This window comes from Mytilus californianus, unplaced genomic scaffold (genome assembly GCF_021869535.1).
Source record: "Mytilus californianus isolate M0D057914Y unplaced genomic scaffold, xbMytCali1.0.p SCAF_1, whole genome shotgun sequence".
NCBI lineage: Eukaryota > Metazoa > Mollusca > Bivalvia > Mytilida > Mytilidae > Mytilus > Mytilus californianus.
Window position 1 is genome coordinate 10,085,609 of NW_026262581.1, and position 23,423 is coordinate 10,109,031.

General features: G+C 30.3%; 1 protein-coding gene across 12 annotated transcripts in view; it reads right to left on the minus strand.

Moving 5' to 3' along the window:
• LOC127699443 (uncharacterized) overlaps nucleotides 1-23,423 on the minus strand; it is a 114,839-nt gene that overhangs the window by 21,205 nt on the left and 70,211 nt on the right. The window contains exon 1 of one of the 12 annotated variants that reach the window (XM_052203047.1): nucleotides 17,434-18,213. The exons of 9 other annotated variants lie outside the window; for them this stretch is intronic. In XM_052203047.1, the coding sequence (XP_052059007.1) occupies nucleotides 17,434-17,603 (170 nt within the window). In that variant the 5' untranslated portion in view covers nucleotides 17,604-18,213. Of the gene's footprint in view, nucleotides 1-2,491; nucleotides 3,103-8,559; nucleotides 8,682-17,433; nucleotides 18,214-23,423 lie in introns of those variants that run through there. 2 more of the 12 variants (XM_052203048.1, XM_052203043.1) reach the window with 2 other exon arrangements.

Here is a 23,423-nt window from a genome sequence, read left to right on the forward strand (position 1 = left end):
TATTGTACTAAAAATAAAAGCTTCACATAGAAATATCATCTTTTGTCTGTAAATTACGAATAGAATGAATCTCAGTAACTAACAATGGATATTCTACAAAATAAAACATTTAAAAGTTTATGTTATTTTAATCCAGTTAAGTTTTAATTACTTGTATAAAGGATAAGAAACAAAAAGTTTAAACTTATATCTTATCCATAATCTATCAAAATTTCGATTAACATACAAAGATTAATGAATGTGTTATGAACTTATAGAACAGTAGTTACTACTGTAATCACTAGCCAGTCAACACTGAGGTTGTGAGTTCGCAATCGACTCCAATCTTAATTGACTAGGATTGTCAGTTTTCCTATCGAAGGTCGGTGGTTTTCTCCGGGCACTCCGGCTTCCTCCACCAATAAAAACTGGCCGCCATGAAATAGCCCAAAAGCGGTACTTAAAAGTGGCGTTAAACACCAAAAATCAAAAAATCAAAAATCAACTTATAGAACACTATATATATATATATATATATATGATATCATATTTTTTTTTATGTCTCAGTTAAATACAAGGTAACTGAAGATGTTTTTTAGTTTTCAGAATATGACTCAGTAATACAATTACTCATGCATTAATATCATTTAATTTTAAACATTACTTTTATAAGTAATCTTTGTTGCATCTCTATGTCGTAATCAAAACAAATGATTAACCTGGTGAGTGAGTGCTAAAAAAGCATGGCAATCTAGGATTCAATGCATTGTCAATCATTTAACAAAAAATTCTAAAATATATTTATTTCCCCATTGCTGCAATAGCAGCAACTATTAAGGCTTTAAAACAAGTAACCATGTGAAATATACAAGTTATTATATTGAAAAAAAGGTCAAAATATTGACTGACTTTAGCAACAATATTAATAGCATACAGATTAATTCATCATTTATAATAGGTTTGCATAACTTAAAAATTTGTCCTCTAAAATTTGAGATTGACATCATTATCAAACCATCAAAATTTCTGTTTTTCTTAAATAAATCTCAGACAATCAACATTTCGAAAAACAGAAAGATATCTGAATCTGACTCAGATTTAACCTGCCATGCAACCATAGTGCCATTCATAACCTAGGTAGTAGTGTAATCATAAAAATCAAAAACTGATTAACCTGCAATTAAAGCAAGGTATTTATTGGGTCTATACATTATTGTATTGACTTTCTGCTGTAGTAATTACTTGGTTTCCATTGCAAACAACTCATTGAAGTCACAGAGGCTGGATTTTTTCAAATGCAACACAAAAGGAGAAATTACATGTTATAAAAGAATGATTTGCTATAGAATGAAAATATTATTGGTTTGTTTAGCGTTGCTAACATACTCTGATACAGAACTGGACTTCTATTGTTTGAGGAACATCTCCTGCAATGTCCTTAAAACAAAAGAAACCAAACTGTCAACAGCTGACAAACTGCTAAGTAATAAAACTTGTGATTCTACAAAAGTATTGAATTTGGACTCATAATATGGTTCACTACAGCAAGAAAGATCAAGAAATTCAGGACATATCTCCTTTTAAAATGACAGCATGTAAATCAAATCTTTTTTCTTTCTAAAATGTTTATACGTATTGTGTATTCATTCGTTATTAGATGACCATTCCATGACTTATTTCTATCACAACAGGAAACAAACACATATTTTTTAAATGATCACTTCTTTGAATTGAGTAGGATCCTAAAATAAGAGGGACAAGTAAGATATAGTTTACAAGAGAACAATCATAACCTTCTAAAAAGATATTGCAAAATCCAACAACATCATCAGCTTTCAAGTGCAACCTTATAATTGTGATATACTGCTATATTCTATGTTGGTATCTTAGTATATGCTTTGACACAAAATTTATCAGTGGAAATCCTTGACCTCATAAACAAGTGAATCTGTGAGCTACTGCTCACTTAATGATACCCCTGTCCCGCTAAAAGTATAAGATAAACAGGAAGTTGTTGAGTGATGAATCTGAAAACGCATCACACGGTATAGCTGACTCATATAAACCTTGAAACCAAATTTCAGAAATCCTTGTAATGTAGTTCTTGAGAGAGATGCTACGAAAAATATTCATGGGACGGACAGAAGGACTGAAGGATGGACTGACAGATGGATGGATGGATAGACGGATGGATGGACGGACGGACAGACAGAGGTAAAACAGTATACTCCCACTTTTTTAAAGCGGGGGTATAAAAAATTTTATGAAGGAAAAGCACTACTCAAATTACAAATGCAAGTACTTATTATTGTTAACCTGATACTGTCACATTTTTCTCAATAATTTCTGAATTTTCAGTATTCATTATTTCTAACTTTTAATTTGAGTTCAAACTGAAAAAAAAATTGAAAATAATCTAAATTCTAATACCAGCATTAAAAAAAAAACCCTACACTTTAAGAACAATAATGCTGCATAAAGAAAACATTTGATAAGTTTGTAAGGTACTTACTATACACTGCAGATACTCATTGGTACCCATTGGTATTTCTTACGAATCCTATTCCTCTCATTAGAAGAAAATACAGGTTGAACATTCAACATACAGTATTGCTTATTTGGCAGATTACAACAACAATCTGATAGTTCCTTGGCTGCTCTTAGCGACTGACTAGAACGTATCAAGTCATAGCGTTCAAACTGAGCTTGTAACAATAAACTATTCTGCAAAGTTTTCCACTTTATATCGCTTTTCTCCATTTCTGAATGTTATCTTATATTAAGATCATAACCTTAATTGAAAAACGGCTGTTTTGTTACCACTTTACCCGTAATCAATTCTCTTCAATTGACTTCAAATATGTCATTTACTGTTTACAAAAATCAACTTGGTCCATGTGGGCATTGTCCTTATGCCAGGAATTTCCCGATATCAAGTTTTAACTAATTTCTTGTACAGCCAATTGCTAATGGTAAATTACATGAACACAAATAGTTCTGTTAGCCTTTTACACTGGTTATGTCACACACAAATAGTCATAGCTAAATAATAACAGGCTGTAACAAGTGAAACTCGACATTTCCTCAACTTTTTATTCTCAAGTTCTTTTCTCCAACTTAAGAAAAACATATGTTTACGTTTTAACAACAATATTAACACAATGCAAATAAAAAAGTTTGCCAATGAAAATTGCTGCTTGACAATAGATTATGTAAAGTCCACATTTAATATATCATTATAGGTAGAAACTTTTCTGTGATACTATGATCCAAAATCTGCACGTCTTTGATTTTTAATCTATTTCTCCAAAGTGTTCTTTTTTAGAAAATAAAGTCCAATTTTATTTCAATTTATACGTATATTTCACCAAATAAAATCTTACGAAATCTTTTTGATCTTTTTATTCAAAAGTTTATTTGCATGTAACAGCAATATTTGCTCCTAATAGTCAACATTATTTGGACAAACGGTTTGTCCTTACTTGTGTCAATAGTTTCAATAAATGTTTGTCTCCTTCTAAAGCAAATGATTATACAGTTCAAGTATTCAGTGGTATAAGAAGTAATACCAAGTAGCAATTGTATTGATAAAGTCTTTATTCTTGTCCAATTAATGAAATTCCATAAAGATTTATCTCAGCTGCCTTAATGATGTGAAACAGTATTATTGTCATTTTGTTTAATCTATAAACACTTGTTTCCTTCAAAACCAACTTTTCTTCTTCATGAATGCAATTGTCCAGTCCTTCTTATGCCGATTCGTTTCATTAGCAGTTATTTCAGAAAAATTAAAATAGGACACAAAACTTTCATGTCAATGAATAATGAATGAATTTAAGTATTTCTAATATCCAGTATCTTGTCATCAACACTTATAGGACAATCTTAAAATTACAAAAATCAATTATCATGTAATAAATTTTTGATTCTTTCAAATATTAAATACGGTAATCTCAATGCTTCTTCCTCAGATAATAAACATGCAATCCAATTTCCAAAGATTGTTAAAGTTGTTTTTAATTTCCAATTGTTATGCCAAAAAACTAATAAGACCTTCACTAGTGCAGTCTGAGATTTTTAACCAAAACCAATTGTCCAGAGCAAGAGCTCCAAAGCTTAATCCTCAAAGTAGACAATCTTAAATGTGTCAAATCTTCAGCCACTTACAAAACCTAATTCAAATTGAAGTTTAAATAATGATTGAATCAGCACCTGTATATCACCTAATAACCCCTTCAATATAAATACAAATGTGAAAATATAATCCTCTAATCGCCAATTGAATAAGAAAATACTGTCGATTCTCTAGATATGTCAAAATCACTAATAAAAACAAACATTACAATCTTGGTATCTTAATATAATGCCTCGTTCTTCTTCCCAGTAATGTCTGAATATTATCTCCCTTGAACATCAAATATTACGATTTATCATAATATGAAGAATGGATATTTCAATAACTTATCAATCTGACAATTCAAATTATCTTTCAGCATTCAATAATTTTGTTAATAATTTAGCTTTACAGAAGTGACAAAGATCTTGACAACTTTCTCAGTTCATAAATCCTATGTTCACTGACAATACGATTTCTCCTAATTCAGCTGTAATACAAGAAATTCCAGGTTCACCAAATACAAATGCCTCCATAACACTCTATTCAATTTGATTGGGTTCAAAAGTTTGTTGTAGACATCAACTGTCCCTGATTATTTGGTCCTCATATATGTAGAATCTGATAGTATTTATCATAATAAACTTCACTATAATGAGGGATTACAAGTTAATCCATATAAATAGAGAAACAAATCTCTTAACTTTCACCCAATAAATTCATAACATCTCATCAAGTCAAAACATATTTATCTATTTCAGATCAAATGTATTATTTCAAATAAATAATGAACTATTTTATTTTTTCAAAATTTGAGGATAAGTAAAATCTTGTATATGGTTCATTTCACTTGAAATTAGATAAATCTGACATGGTTGACTTACTTCAAAATTCTTCAGTAATGTTGTGCAAAGTGATTTTGTAGTTTTTAAGAAATTCATTTGAAAAACTATTGTTTATGGTTCACTAAATCTTGAAATAAAATAAATAAATGATAAAATTAATTTTATTGAAAGTAAGAAAAGTAATTTATTTCAGAACGAAAGCCATTTAGATAAATATACCAAAAGCATTAAAGTTAAATAAAATGCCCCCACTCTACAAAGTTTGCTTCTTTTGTCAGCAAAGGAAAATATTTTCTTTCTACAATTAAACAATTTGAGAATTTTGATTGTAATAAAAACATTAATTATTACCACTTATTATAAATCATTGGATTAATTATATCCAAAATGCTTATGAGGTCACAAAGTCATATCACAATTTACAATACAAATAATCCTATCAATGTTTTGTGCAGATAAGTTGATGAAAATCAGGTTCTGTAAAGTATGCCTTCTTTAATTTTTCATATTTGCAAAAAATTGAGATATCTTGTTTTAAACAGGCATTCAAGTAGACAAAATTGCATGTAAAATAAATTCCATACTAGAACAACCTTACACCCTGTGTTTTTAGGCTGAATTATATATTCAATTATCTACAAAATGTCCTTTTTCAAAGTTGGTTAATACATTCATAAAAAGCTATAAAACACAGACTTAATTTTATTTCAACGATATTTACTAAAATTTGCTGCTTAAACTGCTCTGCAAGGTACATGTTTATGTATTATGTTTGTGGCTTTGTGTGTATCAATTATCATCACAACTAAGGTTCTGTATTTGTGGTCACAACAATTCTGTTCTGTACACTGGTGATTATCTGAAGAATATTTTCTGTGTACTGGTGATCTTTTTTACATCATGTTTTGTACTTGTAATCATCTGAAAATCATGTGCTGTTCTGGTGATTTTGGAGGAACATGTTTTGCACAGCTGATCATCAGAGAAATATGTTTTGTACAGATGACCATCTAAAAGTAATGTACTGTTCTGGTGATCATCAGAGGAACATGATTTGTACAGATGACCATCCTTAAGTAATGTACTGTTCTGGTAATCTTCAGAGGAACATGTTTTATACAGATGACATTCTAAAAGTAATATACTGTTCTGGTGATCATCAGAGGAACATGTTTTATACAGATGACATTCTAAAAGTAATATACTGTTCTGGTGATCATCAGAGGAACATGTTTTGTACAGATGACCATCTAAAAGTAATGTCCTGGTTTGGTGATCATCAGAGGAACAAGTTTTGTACAGGTGACCATCTAAAAGTAGTGTACTAGTTTGGTGATCATCAGAGGAACAAGTTTTGTACAGATGACCATCTAAAAGTAATGTACTGTTTTGGTGATCATCAGAGGAACATGTTTTATACAGATGACCATCTAAAAGTAATGTACTGTTTTGGTGATCTTCAGAGAAACATGTTTTATACAGATGACCATCTAAAAGTAATGTACTGTTCTGGTGATCATCAGAGGAACATGTTTTGTACAGATGACCATCTAAAAGTAATGTACTGGTCTGGTGATCATCAGAGGAACAAGTTTTGTACAGGTGACCATCTAAAAGTAGCGTACTAGTTTGGTGATCATCAGAGGAACAAGTTTTGTAAAGGTGACCATCTAAATGTAATGTCCTGTTTTGGTGATAATGAGAGGAACATGTTTTGTACAGATGACCATCTAAAAGTAATGTACTGTTCTGGTGATCATCAGAGGAACATGTTTTATACAGATGACCATCTAAAAGTAATGTACTGTTTTGGTGATCATCAGAGGAACATGTTTTGTACAGATGACCATCTAAAAGTAATGTACTGTTTTGGTGATCTTCAGAGGAACATGTTTTGTACAGATGACTATCTAAAAGTAATGTACTGTTTTGGTGATCATCAGAGGAACATGTTTATACAGGTGTCCATCTAAAAGTAATGTATTGGTTTGGTGATCATTAAAGAAACATGTTTTGTACAGTTGACTATCTAATTTAAGTGATGTACTGTTCTGATGATCATCAGAGGAACATGTTTTTGACAGGTGTCCATCTAAAAGTAATGAACTGTTCTGGTGATTATCAGAGGGACATGTTTTGTACAAATAAAATCCTTAAAGTAATATACTGTTCTGGTGATCATCAGAGGGACATGTTTTGTACAAATAAAATCCTTAAAGTAATATACTGTTCTGGTGATCACCAGAGGAACATGTTTGTACAGGTGACCATCTAAAAATAATGTCCTGGTTTGGTGATCATCAGAGGAACATGTTTTGTACAGGTGTCCATCTAAAAGTGATGTACTGTTCTGATGATCATCAGAGGAACATGTTTTGTACAGGTTTCCATCTAAAAGTAATGTACTGTTCTGGTGATCATCAGAGAAACATGTTTGTACAGGTGACCATCTAAAAGTAATGTACTAGTTTGGTGATCATCAGAGGAACATGTTTTGTACAGGTGACCATCTAAAAGTAATGTACTAGTTTGGTGATCATCAGAGGAACATGTTTTGTACAGGTGACCATCTAAAAGTAATGTCCTGGTTTGGTGATCATCAGAGGAAAACGTTTTGTACAGGTGACCATCTAAAAGTGATGTACTGTTCTGATGATCATCAGAGGAACATGTTTTGTACAGGTGATCACCTTAAAGTAATTTACTGGTTTTGTGATCATCATTAGAACATGTTTTGTACTTGTGATCATCTGATAATTATGTTTCTGGTAAAACATGTTTTATATTTGTTTTCAATAGTAAAATATAGTTTGCACATATTTTGTACTTAAGTTTATAAAAGGACCTTGTGTTTAACAGCAGAGCATATTTCTTACTAGCACCCATCAGTAAAATTGTTTTGTAGCTTGAGATGAACACCAGCATGTAGATCTTAAAACCACCATTTGCTCAATAAATATAAATTTGATGGAATTCTACGGATTGAACTGTATTTTACTATTCATTATCTTTATAAAAAATGTTGACAGAAAAGTGAAAATGAACAGTCGAATGTTTATAACAAATTCAGAACATCTAAATGACCGAAATATTTTTGCAAAAAAGTTTCGAGAATATCTGAGGTTATGTCTGGGAAGGAGGAAATGAGATTTAAGTTCTGATTTTTATTTTACATAGAATAACTTAAACATTCAAAAAGAAAGTGACAAATAGACCTTATGTTCTGTGAAATGACATAGAATGCCATCAAAAACTGTCTTTCACACCAAAAACAGGTGGATAACTATTTTCTCTGACTCTTACTTATTTTTGATGTGTTGTATTCAAGACAATCACATTAGCTTCATAAATGTATATTTCAAAAGGTTTCAAATTGTCCAAAGAAATAATTCAGTCATTTCACCAAATGATGACAACTGCAGAGCCAAACTAGAGAAGATATTTATAGAACTATCAAGAGAATGCTGAAACTGATACCTTCAGAACCTCAAGGGAGGAATATAATGGACAACTAGTCCCTAATGTGAGAACTAAGTCTAATGGATTAACAGTTATGATCTCTGACTAACAGGTGTTAAATACAGGTAGAACATATATTGTTTACAGTTTTAGAAGACTTACCCCTTATTTACTTTTAATTTTCCAAGTCTGTATTCCAACACTGTACTAATGAGATCTGGAATTGGTGTCTGACGAAATTTAAGTTTAACGCTGTCATAAGGCACCATCACGTTTCCAAATCTTATTTGTACATTTGGAAACGATAATGGCATAGCTCATTCACTAAGTTCATTTAAGAATCAACCTTGACTTACTAAGAAGTTTTTTTGGCACAACTCATACGGTTTCTGAACTGCTGATTTCTTCCCTTTTTTAAATACTAGTCCCAGATCATTGGATACAATGAATACCTGGAAAGTCACTTAAAATCTTTTGTCAAATATATTTAAAAGTCGATAGTTCTTAAATGAAATATTGTCAGCTTCCAAAGTAGAAGTTTGTTAAACGATGTTTTCCTAAGTTTTTATTCAATAAGACCTTTCATGCATAATTAATGAAGTTTTCGATTTCACTTTATCAAGTTAGTATATTAATAGCTGACACAATCTAATTTCCATCAATAATTTGTGTAAACTGATACAAGTTATCAAAATAAGTCTCAAATTCTTACATACTTTTCCATTATAGTATCACACAAGGCACACATTATAATTTCTCTGTTAAGTCATCCATATTCAGCATCTTTTACTTTCAAACTAGCTCTAGTTTTTTTATATCTCAGAAAAATCAGTTACTTTTTATATCTCTATAGTCCAAAACTTAAAATTGAGATAAAACTGCCTCCTGATTAAAAAATGAACACAATTCCTTCTCCTTTTTCACACTTTTTTCACCAAAATTTATAGTTTTGAAAATACTGGTAAGAATGTCTAGGTCGTACTTTTGACTTTAACGCAACTTGTCAATTCACCAACCCTATTGCATGTATAACTGATTGATGAAAATTAATCTCTCGTTAGTTTACTTTAGCTTTTAATGAAGTTTGTATAATGATACAGGTCTTATCACCGTAATCCTAATCCTGAATAGAGACTGCATTACCAACACGGCAATTTCATTATGTATTCTAAACTGACATTATCAAAAGTCAAACACGAAAACACACAAGGTTGCTAGGCCTGCATAGAGAAATTGCCTATTTTCTAGTAATTTTTAGACAATACAAAAATCATTAATCACAATGGAATTTTTTAAGTGTCCTAGGTTAAATGAGTGCACCAATATGGAACTATTCCTAAAAAAATGTCTTCAAAATGAGAATTCCTAGTTGTATTGAATAACAGCACATACTGTTTGTCCATACTCTTCTAATTTCAAAGTGATGCAAAAATACCATCAAATGTTTTATTGAACATTAAACTTTTTCTGTACGCTTGTATTCAATGAAATAGACTATTAATTCAATTTAATTGCAACTTTAAATTTGATATACATATTCATTTGCAATTCTACAAACAAAAACTCAAATTGACAAACATTTAAAGCACAACACCTCAGAAATTGATAATTTTTACAAAAACAAATTAAACGTTCTTGTCCCAGTAATTTCTTTTTTCCTGCTGTATCGGGAGCATTCAATGTGTTAATCAAAGAAAAACATCAGTAAGTTTATCAGTTCACTAAGTCAATAAAACTTAACTATTTAGCTTCAAGTCTTGACTTTAGAACCCTCTAACAAAAACTTTGTAATTCTAGATTCAAAACCAAGATATTAAATCTTACTTTAGTGGGATTTACACCATTTAATGATTTAATTTTACAACTTTTTATCTAAATAGTCACATTAAACTGTTACCAATATTTTTCCAATTGAAGAATCTTAAATATTTAAATTGAATTCAAATTGAAGACCTGAAATTGATCCTATTATACCATATATATAACATCTGTTAGAAATCATACAAATCTAACAGAACTAATACATGAATTATATGAGAACATACAACTTGCTGACAATGAATATTTGTTTTATTGCAGAAACATTTGCAATATTTCCATGGGAGATAACTCAAATACTTTTAATTTAATATCCTGACTACTACTATACAATTTTCATAATGAATAGGTAGTTAGAGGTCCTTCAAAAGGTCATGTGAAACACAGCTATTGTCAGATTACGTTTATAATCTGGGAGGGAGGGAGGGGACAAGTCCTCACCTTTCAATTTGCAAACTTTGTGAAATCAGTTTGACAGACAAATATATCTTGCAATGATTCTATATGCCAAACATACTAGACTTCAAAAAATGAGCTAAAGAACATAGGAAATATGCCAGACTGAAATTTCAGGCCATAAGGCATCTGTACCAAACACAGTTCTCCATTTACTATTTATAATTGAAAAAAGTGTATGATAAAAACTGTACAGTTTTCAAACTAGTCATAGGAACATTAAAAAAAGTTTGAGGACAACAGACACATTATTGCCAGACAGAAACATCAGACCATAAGGCATCTGTATACCAGATATTTTTTTATGTATCATCAAGCTCTTCTACCTCCTGAAATAATGAAGCTTCATACAAAAAACAATTGTTCTTCTAGCCACTGCTGTCCCCAGAGTCTACCATTCTGCAACTTTTGTCACAAGCTAGATAAATATGATATAAAAATAGAAAGAACTCTTTCGAAAGAAGTTTGACACGACAGAAATACAATGACCATGGAAAATATTTTAATTAGGATATAGTCTGTTCTTTTATTCAACTGATTTTTGTTAAACTTTGTGATTTGAACACAAACTGTATAAAATACAGCAACAAGTATTCATATAATCATCGAAAATGAGTGTTTAAAATTTAAATGATTTTAACAGAGCCCAATGAAAATGCAATTAATGTATAAAGGACATGCGAGAAAAACATCAGAGGCAGCAATCTGACAAAAAAAGTAAATAAAACCAGACATCAAAAAGCAAACAAAAAGTCTTTTTTAGAATCAATACATGTAGTTTGATTGCGGTTATTTAATAGTAACATGTCCATGCTATAATATGTTAAATTGATGAAATTTTTCAAAATGAAAACAGTGGTTAATTAATAACCAGTGCATCCAAAAGTATATATTGATAACAGCCAGGGATAATGTAGGGTGTTCTTACCTCTTTTTCTTACGTCTAACTCTCACTACAATGCTACATTTGGCGGCAGAAAGGTGACACCTGGCTCCCTTTCCTCTTATACTATCCATGTTAACCCCCATCAAGACGCCATTTTAATCAAAATTTTCCTCACAAATCTTGTATCCTTGATATACAAAACTTTTTCAAAAGGTTCGGAGTTAATTTCTCCACAACATTCACCGTTATTAGATTTCTTTAAATACATCAATGGTTTTATTGAAGGTATATAATATCCTATATTTCCTAGGTTGAATTGAGATTTCTTATTTCATATTGTGTACATAACTTCATGAGAAAGTGTTTTGTTAATAAGTCATCATGTGCAATCATGAATTTAGTCCTACACTGATGCCGAACAAAGAAGATTCTAAAATTAAGTGAAAATACTATCTCAGGCTGTTTATGAAATTTATCACCATTAATTTTACTATTTATAAAGAACATTTAAAGGAAAAATCTTTCAATGTAATAACAATTGACTTTATAATTCATTTTTCCATTTTCATTATAAACTTTAGATGTATGAATAAGTTAAAAAGTAGAAATATGATCATATTTACACACAGGTGCTTTAAATGATTGTCATCTTATCAAATTTGATATTATAGAAAATAAAGGACTAAATCTCTTAAAGCATGTATATTCTTTCTAATAATTTTGAGATTTTTTCATTATTTGTTATTACCATTTTAATAAACTTCAAAAAATAAGTAAATGGTTGATGGGTGTAGGCAAACCAATTAAATGGTTCAATTGTTATCTTGTATTTAGACCCATGAAAAGAGTTGAGTGTAGGAGATCAGATCAACTGTTTTATCTGTTTGCAAAACAAAACACCCATCAACCCTTTTCAGGCTCACACTGGGTATATATCATGATCCAATATCTGCAGCAGGATCTGAATCTCAAAGAACAAATAATGAAAAGTTTTTAGGGAAGTGAAATCTGGATCCGATTCCCAGTCGGAGCATAATTTCTCCTTGGAAATCCGTCCAGATTATACTTACTTACTGTTACAAACTTTTTATTAATTATAATGCTTCTCGGAATTCAGAATTATCATATTAATGCTAAGCATATGATAAATAGATATTAAAACCGCCTCAGTGGTTTTGTTGTCACACCCGGTATCCTGATCTGAAATCTGCGGAGGAATTCAAATTCCAAAGAGCAATTAATGAAAAATTTGTAACGGTGGGTAGGTAAAATCTGGATCTGATTCCCACTGAGCATAATTTCTCCGAGGGAATCAGATCCAGATTTAACTTACCAACCAATATTGGCAATAAAAACTTTCATTAATTGTTCCTCAGAATAAGGATCACTCACGGTTTCAGACTGGGATACTCAGTACGAGGCTGTCCTTTTAATGAGTTCATGTAATTAACAAAAGTTAATGCTAGAAATAGTAACACAGATCATTGTTAAAACTGTTCAATTGCTTATATTTATCAATGTAATTGGCAAATATTGTTTAAAGCAATTAAGAGTTGGTAAAAATACAGTATATTACCCATTTTTGTAATGTTCTACAGAATTCGGTTCCCAAGCTTCCCTGAAACAACAATAATCACAGGGTATCTTTATATAGACCTGTTGCATTCAATTAACAAAAAATATTTTGTATAGGCAAACTCAGGGAGACACTTTTATAGGCAAACTCAGGGAGACACTTTTATAGGCAAACTCAGGGAGACACTTTTATAGGCAAACTCAGGGAGACACTTTTATAGGCAAACTCAGGGAGACACTTTTATATTTTGTTAAAATAAAATAAACATGTCAGTGTCTTTTTTGTGTAATATTGGTTTTTTAAAAACAAAATGACAACAATAAATATAAATCAAAGAAATGATGAGTAAACTCATATGAGGAGACAACCTGAGACACATAAGACAAAATATATAAATCAAAGAAATGATGGGTAAACTCATATGAGGAGACAACCTGATACACATAAGACAAAATATACAAATCAAAGAAATGATGGCTAAATATATATGCAGGACTCTGAACCGCCATGGTTTAACGCTGGTGCGGTTTTCATCACGCCGAAGTGCGTCCATGGTGGCATTGTGACGCTATCTTGTTGATACCTATGTCGAAGTGCGATGGTGGTTACGCTGAAGCGCGATGGATTACATAAATCATATTTTCTATGTTTTTTGTGTTCACTTGTCGATGTAGAAGTCAATTTGTTTGTTAGAAGTAGCTTTTTGGATTCAAAAACAGTCATGTTAAAAAGTCAATTTGTTTGTGAGAAGTAGCTTTTTGTTTTTTTTCAAATGTAAAATATCGAGAGTATAACCCGTTGAATTCAAAACACTCATGCTAAAAAGTCATTGCATTTTCAGTCCTCACTGTAACGGTATAATGTACACTACACCGTTACAGTCCTCACTGTAACGGTGTAGTGTACATTATACTTTGTAAATAGCTTAAACAAAACAAAAAGCAGTGGTTCATACAATCGTTCAGAAATTGATGCTACATACAAATGCTATTTTTCTTTAAAACCAGTACCAATGGCAATGCCTGAAAAAAAGTGGTAGTTGTTTGAGATGCCAATACTTCTTGGTTAGTCAGACAAAATAAGCGAAAAATCTAAATGGCTGCTGTGAATCAGTATACGGAATAAGATAGATCACAGATGTTTTTTATTGCAACGAGAAAATATTGAATGTTTGGTATTTATATACTAACTTATATAAGCTCTCATATAATTGGACATCTGTAAATTTTAAACTAGCCATCACATGTCTTATATACCACATCAGCAAAAGGATCATCGCACTTCGGCGCAGACCATCACACTTTAGCGTGACCATTGCACTTTAGCGTGACCATTGCACTTCAGCGTGACCATCACACTTCAGTGTCCCCATCGCATCTCCGAGTCCTACATATAAATCAAAGAAATGATGGCTAAACTCATATGAGGAGACAACCTGATACACAATAAGACAAAAATACATGTACTTTCCCATGACATTGAAATCTTCAACAAATTAAAAAAAATAGTTAAACCCTGCCACATTGTCATATGACTGTTCCAAGTCAGAACCTCTATATGTTGTCTTTTTTCATATCTTAATGTTTTTTACAATGATTGTTACGATATAAGTGTAAAATTGAAAGATAATGTTAAAATGGCTAAAACATTGAATATCTTAACAATTATAAAATGTATATATATGAAGTACTAGTAATTGTTTTACCTAAGTATTTTTAATGAATTTGCAAAAATGTGTACATTTATCTATTATTATTGTATTAATTATCATAAAATATTTGAACAACATTGAATTTAAAACATTAGTTAAAAGCATGTCATATTGTTGTTAAAATATTTCTTCATTTAGTATACAGCTATCTGAAGGTTTGTTCTAAGGGCTGATTTAGTTGAATAATTAGTGACATTAAGAGGAAATCAAGATTTAACAGACAGGGAAAAAATTGATGTAACCCGAAAAGATGAAATGCTGCTTTCAGGATATAAAAATTACTATTGGTATCATCCAACTTTTTTTGTAAATTTTTTGTTATATGATACAAGTATTTCTTCTCCCTTATGGAATAAAAGTATCAATATTCTGCTCGTCCAGTTTAAATGACTACAACAGATATACTTAAATATTTTTACATATTTCTGCAGGGAAACTTTTGAAACTAAATAATTGCAGGAAGGTTGTGTTTAAAATTGCATTTTAGCACAAACTATCAAATTTTAATTTGGAATAAAATGCCTGTTGAAATAGTGGTTCAGATCAGATGAATTAATTATCTAAAAACAAGAGTGCACATGATAAAATGTCTCGCCTGCTTTACTGACCATTGATTTTATGTGGATATTCCTAAATATAAAGTTTACTACAAGTATCACATAAACTTAACATGATCGAAAAAAATGAGATTAAGGTCAGATAAACCAAGCCAGAAATACATGTACACCTAAGTACAATCACTCCATACACTGAATATATAGTTGACTTATTGCTTATAGCATACATTTAGAAACAGACAAAACCATGAAAACTTTATATTGACCAATTACCATGAACATGAGGTCAGTGTCAGATGATACCTGCCAGATAGACATATTCACCTTATAATCATTCCATACACCAAATGTAGTTGACCTATTGCTTATAGTATTAGAAAAACAGACCAAAACACAAAAACTTGACATTGAGCAATGAACTGTGAAAATGAGGTCAAGTTCAAATAAAACCTGCCAGTTGGACATGTACACCTTACAATCATTCCATACACCAAATATAGTAGACCTATTGCTTATAGTATCTGAGATATGGACTTGACCACGAAAATTTAACCTTGTTCACTGATTCATGAAATGAGGTCAAGGTCAAGTGAAAACTGTCTGACAGGCATGGGGACCTTGCTAGGTACGCACATACCAAATATAGTTATCATATTACTCATAATAAGAAAGAAACTAACATTACAAAAAAATCTCAATTTTTTTTTCAAGTGGTCACTGAACCATGAAAATGAGGTCAAGGACGATGGACATATAACAGACGGAAACTTCATAACATAAGGCATCTATATATAAAAAATATGAAGCAACCAGGTCTTCTTCCCTAAAAAATGTGAAGCTTTTAAAAAGTTAAACGCCACCTCTGCCAGGACAGGCTGGTTTGCTGGTGTGCAGGGGTCCTGAGACTGGTCTGATTTCAAATAAAAGATCTCCACTGATTTGAATTACCAATATTTGGTCAAAACAGAAGATTAATGAAAAATAATCAGCGCTGTTGTTTTATACCCTATGTTTTATTATTAGTTATGTCAATAATGTTGCCTGAGATGACAATTTTTAAGTCTCAGGCATCTTCAGAACATTGGGATAGCATTTGTCAACATATTTAAATGAGAAGATTTTCATGCTGATAACTGACCACCACAATGAAATAAAGAGGATGATAAAGGACAAGGTTATGGGTTGAAAGTGTTAAAAACTAGGGTAAGGCAGATTGGCATAGAGGAACATGGAAAATAAGCTAAGAATCTATTTTCTCTTTCTGTAACAGGATTAATCTTTAACTCATTAGATGTGGAGACTGCATTGATTAAATAACTATAATGGCAACTGAATTTCATGCAATTTTGTTCAGTTCTTTGGATGTCACACTTCTCACCTGGCTGATGACTGCTTCAGATACATGTATGTATTTTCAACTGATCTACTAAAAATTATACAAGTAAAGTAAAACAAAACTATTCTTAGGACTTATCAAAAATCGGAAAGAAATGTTCTGACAGTAAGTATAATGTAAATGTTCCAATGGAACAAAATGGAAATTTTTAAAGAATCTTAAATGAGGAAACGTAATACAACGAGTAAATGTTTAAAAGATTACAGAAAAGTTTAATTTGACTAATTTGTCCTCCCTAGATTGATTGATTGTTGTTTGCTTTATGTCCAGTGGCAAATATTTCATGCATGTTCAGGACAATTTTACTCCCTTGAAGATTATCATGTATTATCAAACAGTTAAAAAGAATTTAAGACCAAGACATTTATAAAAGCTATAACAATGACATATTATTGGCATTAAAAAAACAACATATCTCATGTGTGGAGGAATATATTTTCAAGCAGTTGTGCTGTGCAAACTCTGTCTAGTAGCTGCTGGTGTATCAAAATGTCAACACAGCAAATTGTTATAGTCAAACAAGCTAGACAATCAATATCATTGGAGTTCAAAATTTAGGATTGAAATTGTAATCATGAATTAAAAAATACCTAACAATATGTGCTTGATTATTAAAACCAACAATATAACTCTTACCTTTGGGCACATTGCAATGAAATACTAGAAACATTAATTAATCGAAGTCGAACACATTCATCTGATGTTGAAGGTCTATTGTACGATGTAGAAGGTCTATTGTACGACTCTTTATACAGCTTCCCAAAACGAGCTTTCATTCTAACTTCTTCACATTGTGTAGCAACCATTTGTAAATATACTTTATTCACATATTTCAAAATCAAATTGTTGATTTCAATAAATTATTTATCAATATTAAAATATCCAATAATGTTTTATTTACCAATTTATTGTCAATAGACACCTCCTTGTTTTAAAAACCGTCACAAAACTTCACTACTTTTAGTCAAAATATTTTTTTTTAAATATGTGGTCTATTGTTTGTTTGGCTGGATACACATTGCAGTTAGTCCTCATAAAAATTGACGAATTTTAAAATATCCTCTAATGAAATGAATTGTAGCTACGAAAACAAACTCTACTCGAACAAATAAGTACAAAACATTTCTATTCAGTCTATACTCAATGGATGCCAATACTGAAAAGTGCTTTTAAATCCAACGTTTCCTTTGAATGCCATTCAGTTAGTATGATTTAATTCAGCACTCAATAGACATCAGCCATTAAATGTTTTCTTTGTTTACACTGTCCATAATGAAATCCAATTAATATTCCAAGCCTTGAACTAGAAAATGATTTGTGAAAAAACAAGAATCTCTTGAAATCTTCATGTCCATTCAAATATGGACAAACAAAAATTTAAATCCACACATAAAATGTAAGTTCATGCAATTGGCAGACTTAATTTGTAGTAATAATAGTCCAACACTACTAAAATGTATTAGATCTCAGGTTTTTTTCCTACTATAGAAATGTCTATTTAAAATAAGAAATAATCTCTACTGATTAAAATTTGTTTTGTGATTTTAAACCTCTCATGTATATAAACACAACAACAAAAAATAAAATCCTCATAATTAAATACTACAGTGAAGAATTAATCCTCATTTTACCCTCAAAATATAAGCAGTATACATAAAGCCTTCCAATTTAACATATTTTTTAACACGCCTAATCAGTGTCTATATAAATCCCATGGCAATCATATGAAACTTTCCAGAAAACATTGAAATTGTTTAAAATCACAAGTAATTAAATGTATTGTCAATTAGGTTCCCTATGATTTTAACATTTCCAGGTAAAACCCTCTGTTTTAACACAAATTAGTTGTAAATTAGCATTTTTCAAGAATTAAAATACATCCATTCAAAAGTCTTAAAAACATGAACAAACAAAGTGTTTGAACTTTAGACAAAAGGCAAGGGCAGATTTCAGATACACATAAGAATGTATTGTGCTAGGAGACTAATTTATTCTACAGTATCATGCAATATTTTTTAATACCTCCCGGACCGTTACTTTCATAAAGTTAAAAAAAACTTGGTGAATTTTTTTAAAGATTCCTATACATCAGAATGATAAAATCAATATTGAAATAAGAGAGACTTTCTACCAGACAACAGGAGATTTAATATTGATGACATATATCCATTGATCTATTGTATGAAATCTTCACTACCATTGTGTGTGTGTTTGTTAGTGACAAATGTAAATCTCATTAGCCACTGATATATTATCATGGTCTATGGCAAATTATTATGGTACTTATTTGTATTTCTTTTGAGAAAATACATTTTATGTGCAAAAAATAATAAAACTATTTAGAAATACATTATAAATCAATATGGTTGTAAAATGTCAGATAACTCCGCCAAATTTAGTTTTAAAATATCAAAATTTCTCAGCATATAGGATATTTGATTGTCAAACAGACAGCTCAAACCTGCTAATAAAATTGAAAAAAATCTGTTTTTTTTTTCAATTTCAGAATTTATTATGCAAGTGATATGTCAAATTGTAAATGAGGTCCTAAAGAGGTAATTTGCTTAAAATGTGCAACACTACTTGCTTGTTTTATCTCTAGAAACTTACAAAAGCTGCTTTAAATTCTCATGTTTAGTCAACTATGAATAACTATCAAAAAAATAATTATGATAAACCAATCATGAAATCAATATGCATCTTTAACAATGGACACTTTGCAACATTGTAGACTAGAATAGAATTCACTCCTATCAAAAGTCTAGTAAAGATTTCGGAAATAATTTAACTTATTCGTAAATCTTGTCATGTTGATCATTTTTGCTATTTAAAGTGTCTATCTTTTATAGTTTGCAATACAACAGAGACACTAAAAATGGGTAAAAATCGTCATTAAAGAGCAATAACTCCAATAAGGAGTCAACTAAAAATTTTGACCATGTTTGACTTATTTGTAGATCTTGACTTGTTGATCATTTTTGCTTATTTAAGTTCTAATATATGACTATCTGTTATAGTTTTTAAGATAGTAGACAAAAATGCAAAAAAAAAAATGGGTAAAAATCGTCCCTTAAGGGCAATAACTCCAATAATGAGTCGACTGATTGTATCTATGTTAACTTATTTGTAGATCTTGTCTTGCTGATCATTTTTGCTTATTATAGGTTTTCTTCATCTGTTACTATTTTCAAGATGATAGGCAAAATGAAAAAAATTGAACTCTGAATCGATCTTGAATCAGTATAATTTAAAACACAAAATGAGGTAGTTTATTTTGAATCAATCTAAAGTGAACAGGTCTAACCTTAAATGTAAACACAGAGATCGATCTAAATTAGTACAATTGAATCAAAAATAATTTGTGTGCATGTATGGCAGCAAAACAACACATGCAATTTATTGCAAAATGGATTACCAACATGAAAGGGCTGATACATGGACCCATGAGGAAACGGTATTTTTGATCGAATTATATCTTTTCAGGAACCACAACATTTCACAAAGATGTAACTTCCTTGCTAAAGTTTTTTGTTTGAAAATATATAAAAACTTTAAGATCAGCAGTCTCAACATTTGAACTCTTAATCAACGCATTAATTTGATTAAATATTTCTATTTATAAACAGTGTTTAGTTTCATGGGTAATTAGGTCAGATCGATTGCATGTTTACTTGTAGTGTGCCGACTCTATCGTTAGGATTAAAGATAATGTGAACCCTATCTGGTTTTATTTAGATCGATTCAAATTTAAATCGTTAAAAAAATGCGAGTGTGAACAGGGACTTAGTAAGAACACAATATGACTATTCAAACTTCAATATTTAGACACACTGTGACAGACAATACAGTTTTCCTGCATAAAAGATCAATAATCAAAATTTCAGTTCAAGAGAAATAACTCTTATTGCCTTCCTTCAATTTATTTTGGTGTTAAATATTCTGTCAATTTATAAAAATCAATCTTGTACCCAGTATGCTGATGAAAAAGTTAATAAAAATTTAGTAATTCAAGTAGCAGTATAAAGTATATAGCTGTCATTAAATTTAAATCATTACACTGGTAAATTAATAGGACCATAATTCAAGCAATTTTGATATTATTATATTTCCTTTACATATTTCTTTCACATCGCTTCAGTGAAAATATGTACAATAAACACTGTTTTCACTGAAGCAATAAAATTGTATTGAATTTTTATCATCACAGAAAATACTGTTGTACTGTAGGATAAGGATAGTATATAATTATCAGACCACTTTCAGTTAAATTTCAAGATTGAAGAAGTTAATGTTTCTTTAAGAAACAATGACCATTTAGTCATTTAATTTATTTCAAAAATAATATTGATTTAAAATCAGAACAAAATATTAAACAAAGCATAATAAAGTAGACTAATATAAATGGTTAAATTTTATCTTTTAAAGTTACAGAATAGCAATGGTAAAATAGTATTTGTTTCTTTTTACGCTAATCATAAGACCATTCTTTTAAAAAAAAGGAACTTTATTCATTTGAAGTTGGTAAAAACTTGTAATACATAAATTCCTCTAAATATTCCCAAGTTTCAAGATTCCAAACTTTATCTTAGAATCAATATATATCTATATAAAAAAGAAGAAAAAAACTAATCTTCCTTCAATTATCACTAAAAAACATGTGAATGTTAAATTCTGATAATTTTTAATTCTGACATCTAGGTTATTTCAATTTCTGCAAAATAGTTTAGTGCCTTCTCTTATATGAATTCTGTTCTTTTTAAGTAGCAAGCAATATATTAATACTAACTTATATAAAGATTATGAAAATCTGTCAGCATCAGAACCCTTTAAAATGTAGGATATATTATCTGGTACTGCCTGCTTTTGAATCCATGAAGTGTATCCTGTTTAAGTAACTCAAAAGACCTGCAATTGGCACACTAAAATGCATATTTTTTTTGTACTTTTGATCCCCCACGGAGCATTTAAAGCATTTAATTTCCTAATATCAATGATAAATCAACATTTCTCATGCAACTAAACCATAAATTCACAGGTTTTATTCATCATAAATACTAGTGCATGACTGAATAACAATCAATTAGGTCTCTACTTAACTAACAGCAGCAATAAGAAGAGGTAAAATGCATAAGATAACAAGTGAACAAAGAGTTTAATAGCTTGCAAATAGTCATGTCATGTCTAAAAATTTATCCAATTACAAAAACACTTTTCAAGATGAATAGTCAAATTTTTACTCAATGTAATAAAAAAAGTTATGTCATTTCCACTGTGCTCAATCAATCATTTCTGACAATTAACTCTTAATATTGGTGTAGCACAGTCACATATAAATACATGTTAAAATATACAATTGCATAATTTAACTACAAATGAGTCAATGAGGCCTCATCAGGCTATTTAGTAGTGTTTCTGGCTTCTAAGGGAGATAACTCTAACAATACTTTGTAAACTTTAGCATGGGATTATGTTATATTACCAATCCAATTTAAATAAGGAAAGAAATTATGAATGAGATATAAAAATATTACCTACAGTAAGACCATTTTATCTTTGTTCAATTTTCAAAGGGCATTTTCCTCAAAATAATTTAAGCACACGGTAAACTTGAGAGAGCAAGAGATAAAGGTTGAAAATCATACTCGTCTCTTAAGCTAAGTTTTGTTACTTTTTTATTGAAATTAATGAACACTTGATAATCTATCACTTTTAAAAGCTTCTGATTATATAACAACCACTCAACCAGTCCAGCCTTTCCCTTTTATAGAACTGCAAGGCTTCTACATGCAGATGTATGTATGTCAACAATGAATGAAAAAATTTTTATCTAAAAAACTAAATTGTAAGAGAAACAAGTTCCGTTTTGCACAATATGACACTGCATGATTAAAGATCGAACCGACCTGACAGCAAAACCTTTCAGGTCATGTACGTCAGAGCACATCATTGAATCTTTACAAATTAGCAATATATCTATCAATCTCCAGGAAACGTTTTGTTTCCTTTTAATGCATTGATGTTGTAGCCTTATCTGAAATCAATCCCTAAATCCTTTCATACCTTGTCAGACAGAACAATAATATACACACAACTTCTTGTACCTTTATAGGCTAGGAATATATCTAATAATACAGCAAATTGATTTCTATAGAAGTAACTATTCTCTTCATATTCCATTCCAGTCTATTGCACATTTCATATTTCCGGGGAAGTAGATTGTTAGGAACCTAGAAATTGATTACATAGTCAATCAGGAATAAATCAAAACATAAAATGAATCTATTTAATATGGTATGTTGTAGACGTCATATACAGTAGTGTTTTTCATTCTGTTCTCTTTTCTGTTTACTGTTTTGAATCAATTCTTTTGTTTTTGTTTGATCTTTTTACACCAAAATACAAAGTAAAACAAAACTAAACCAAAAAAACAACCAACCAGTTATACTCCTGCTCAAATGGTCACCAAATTTGACAAAAGTTTCATGACTTATGTGCGTGAAACTTTAAAGATATATGTTTTCAGTAAATAAGAGATAGAACATAAAAAAAACTGAAAACCAGTCACACAATATGGCATAACCAGAAGAAGCCTGGTGCGCTATAACTTTTAGTTGCTAAGGAAAATG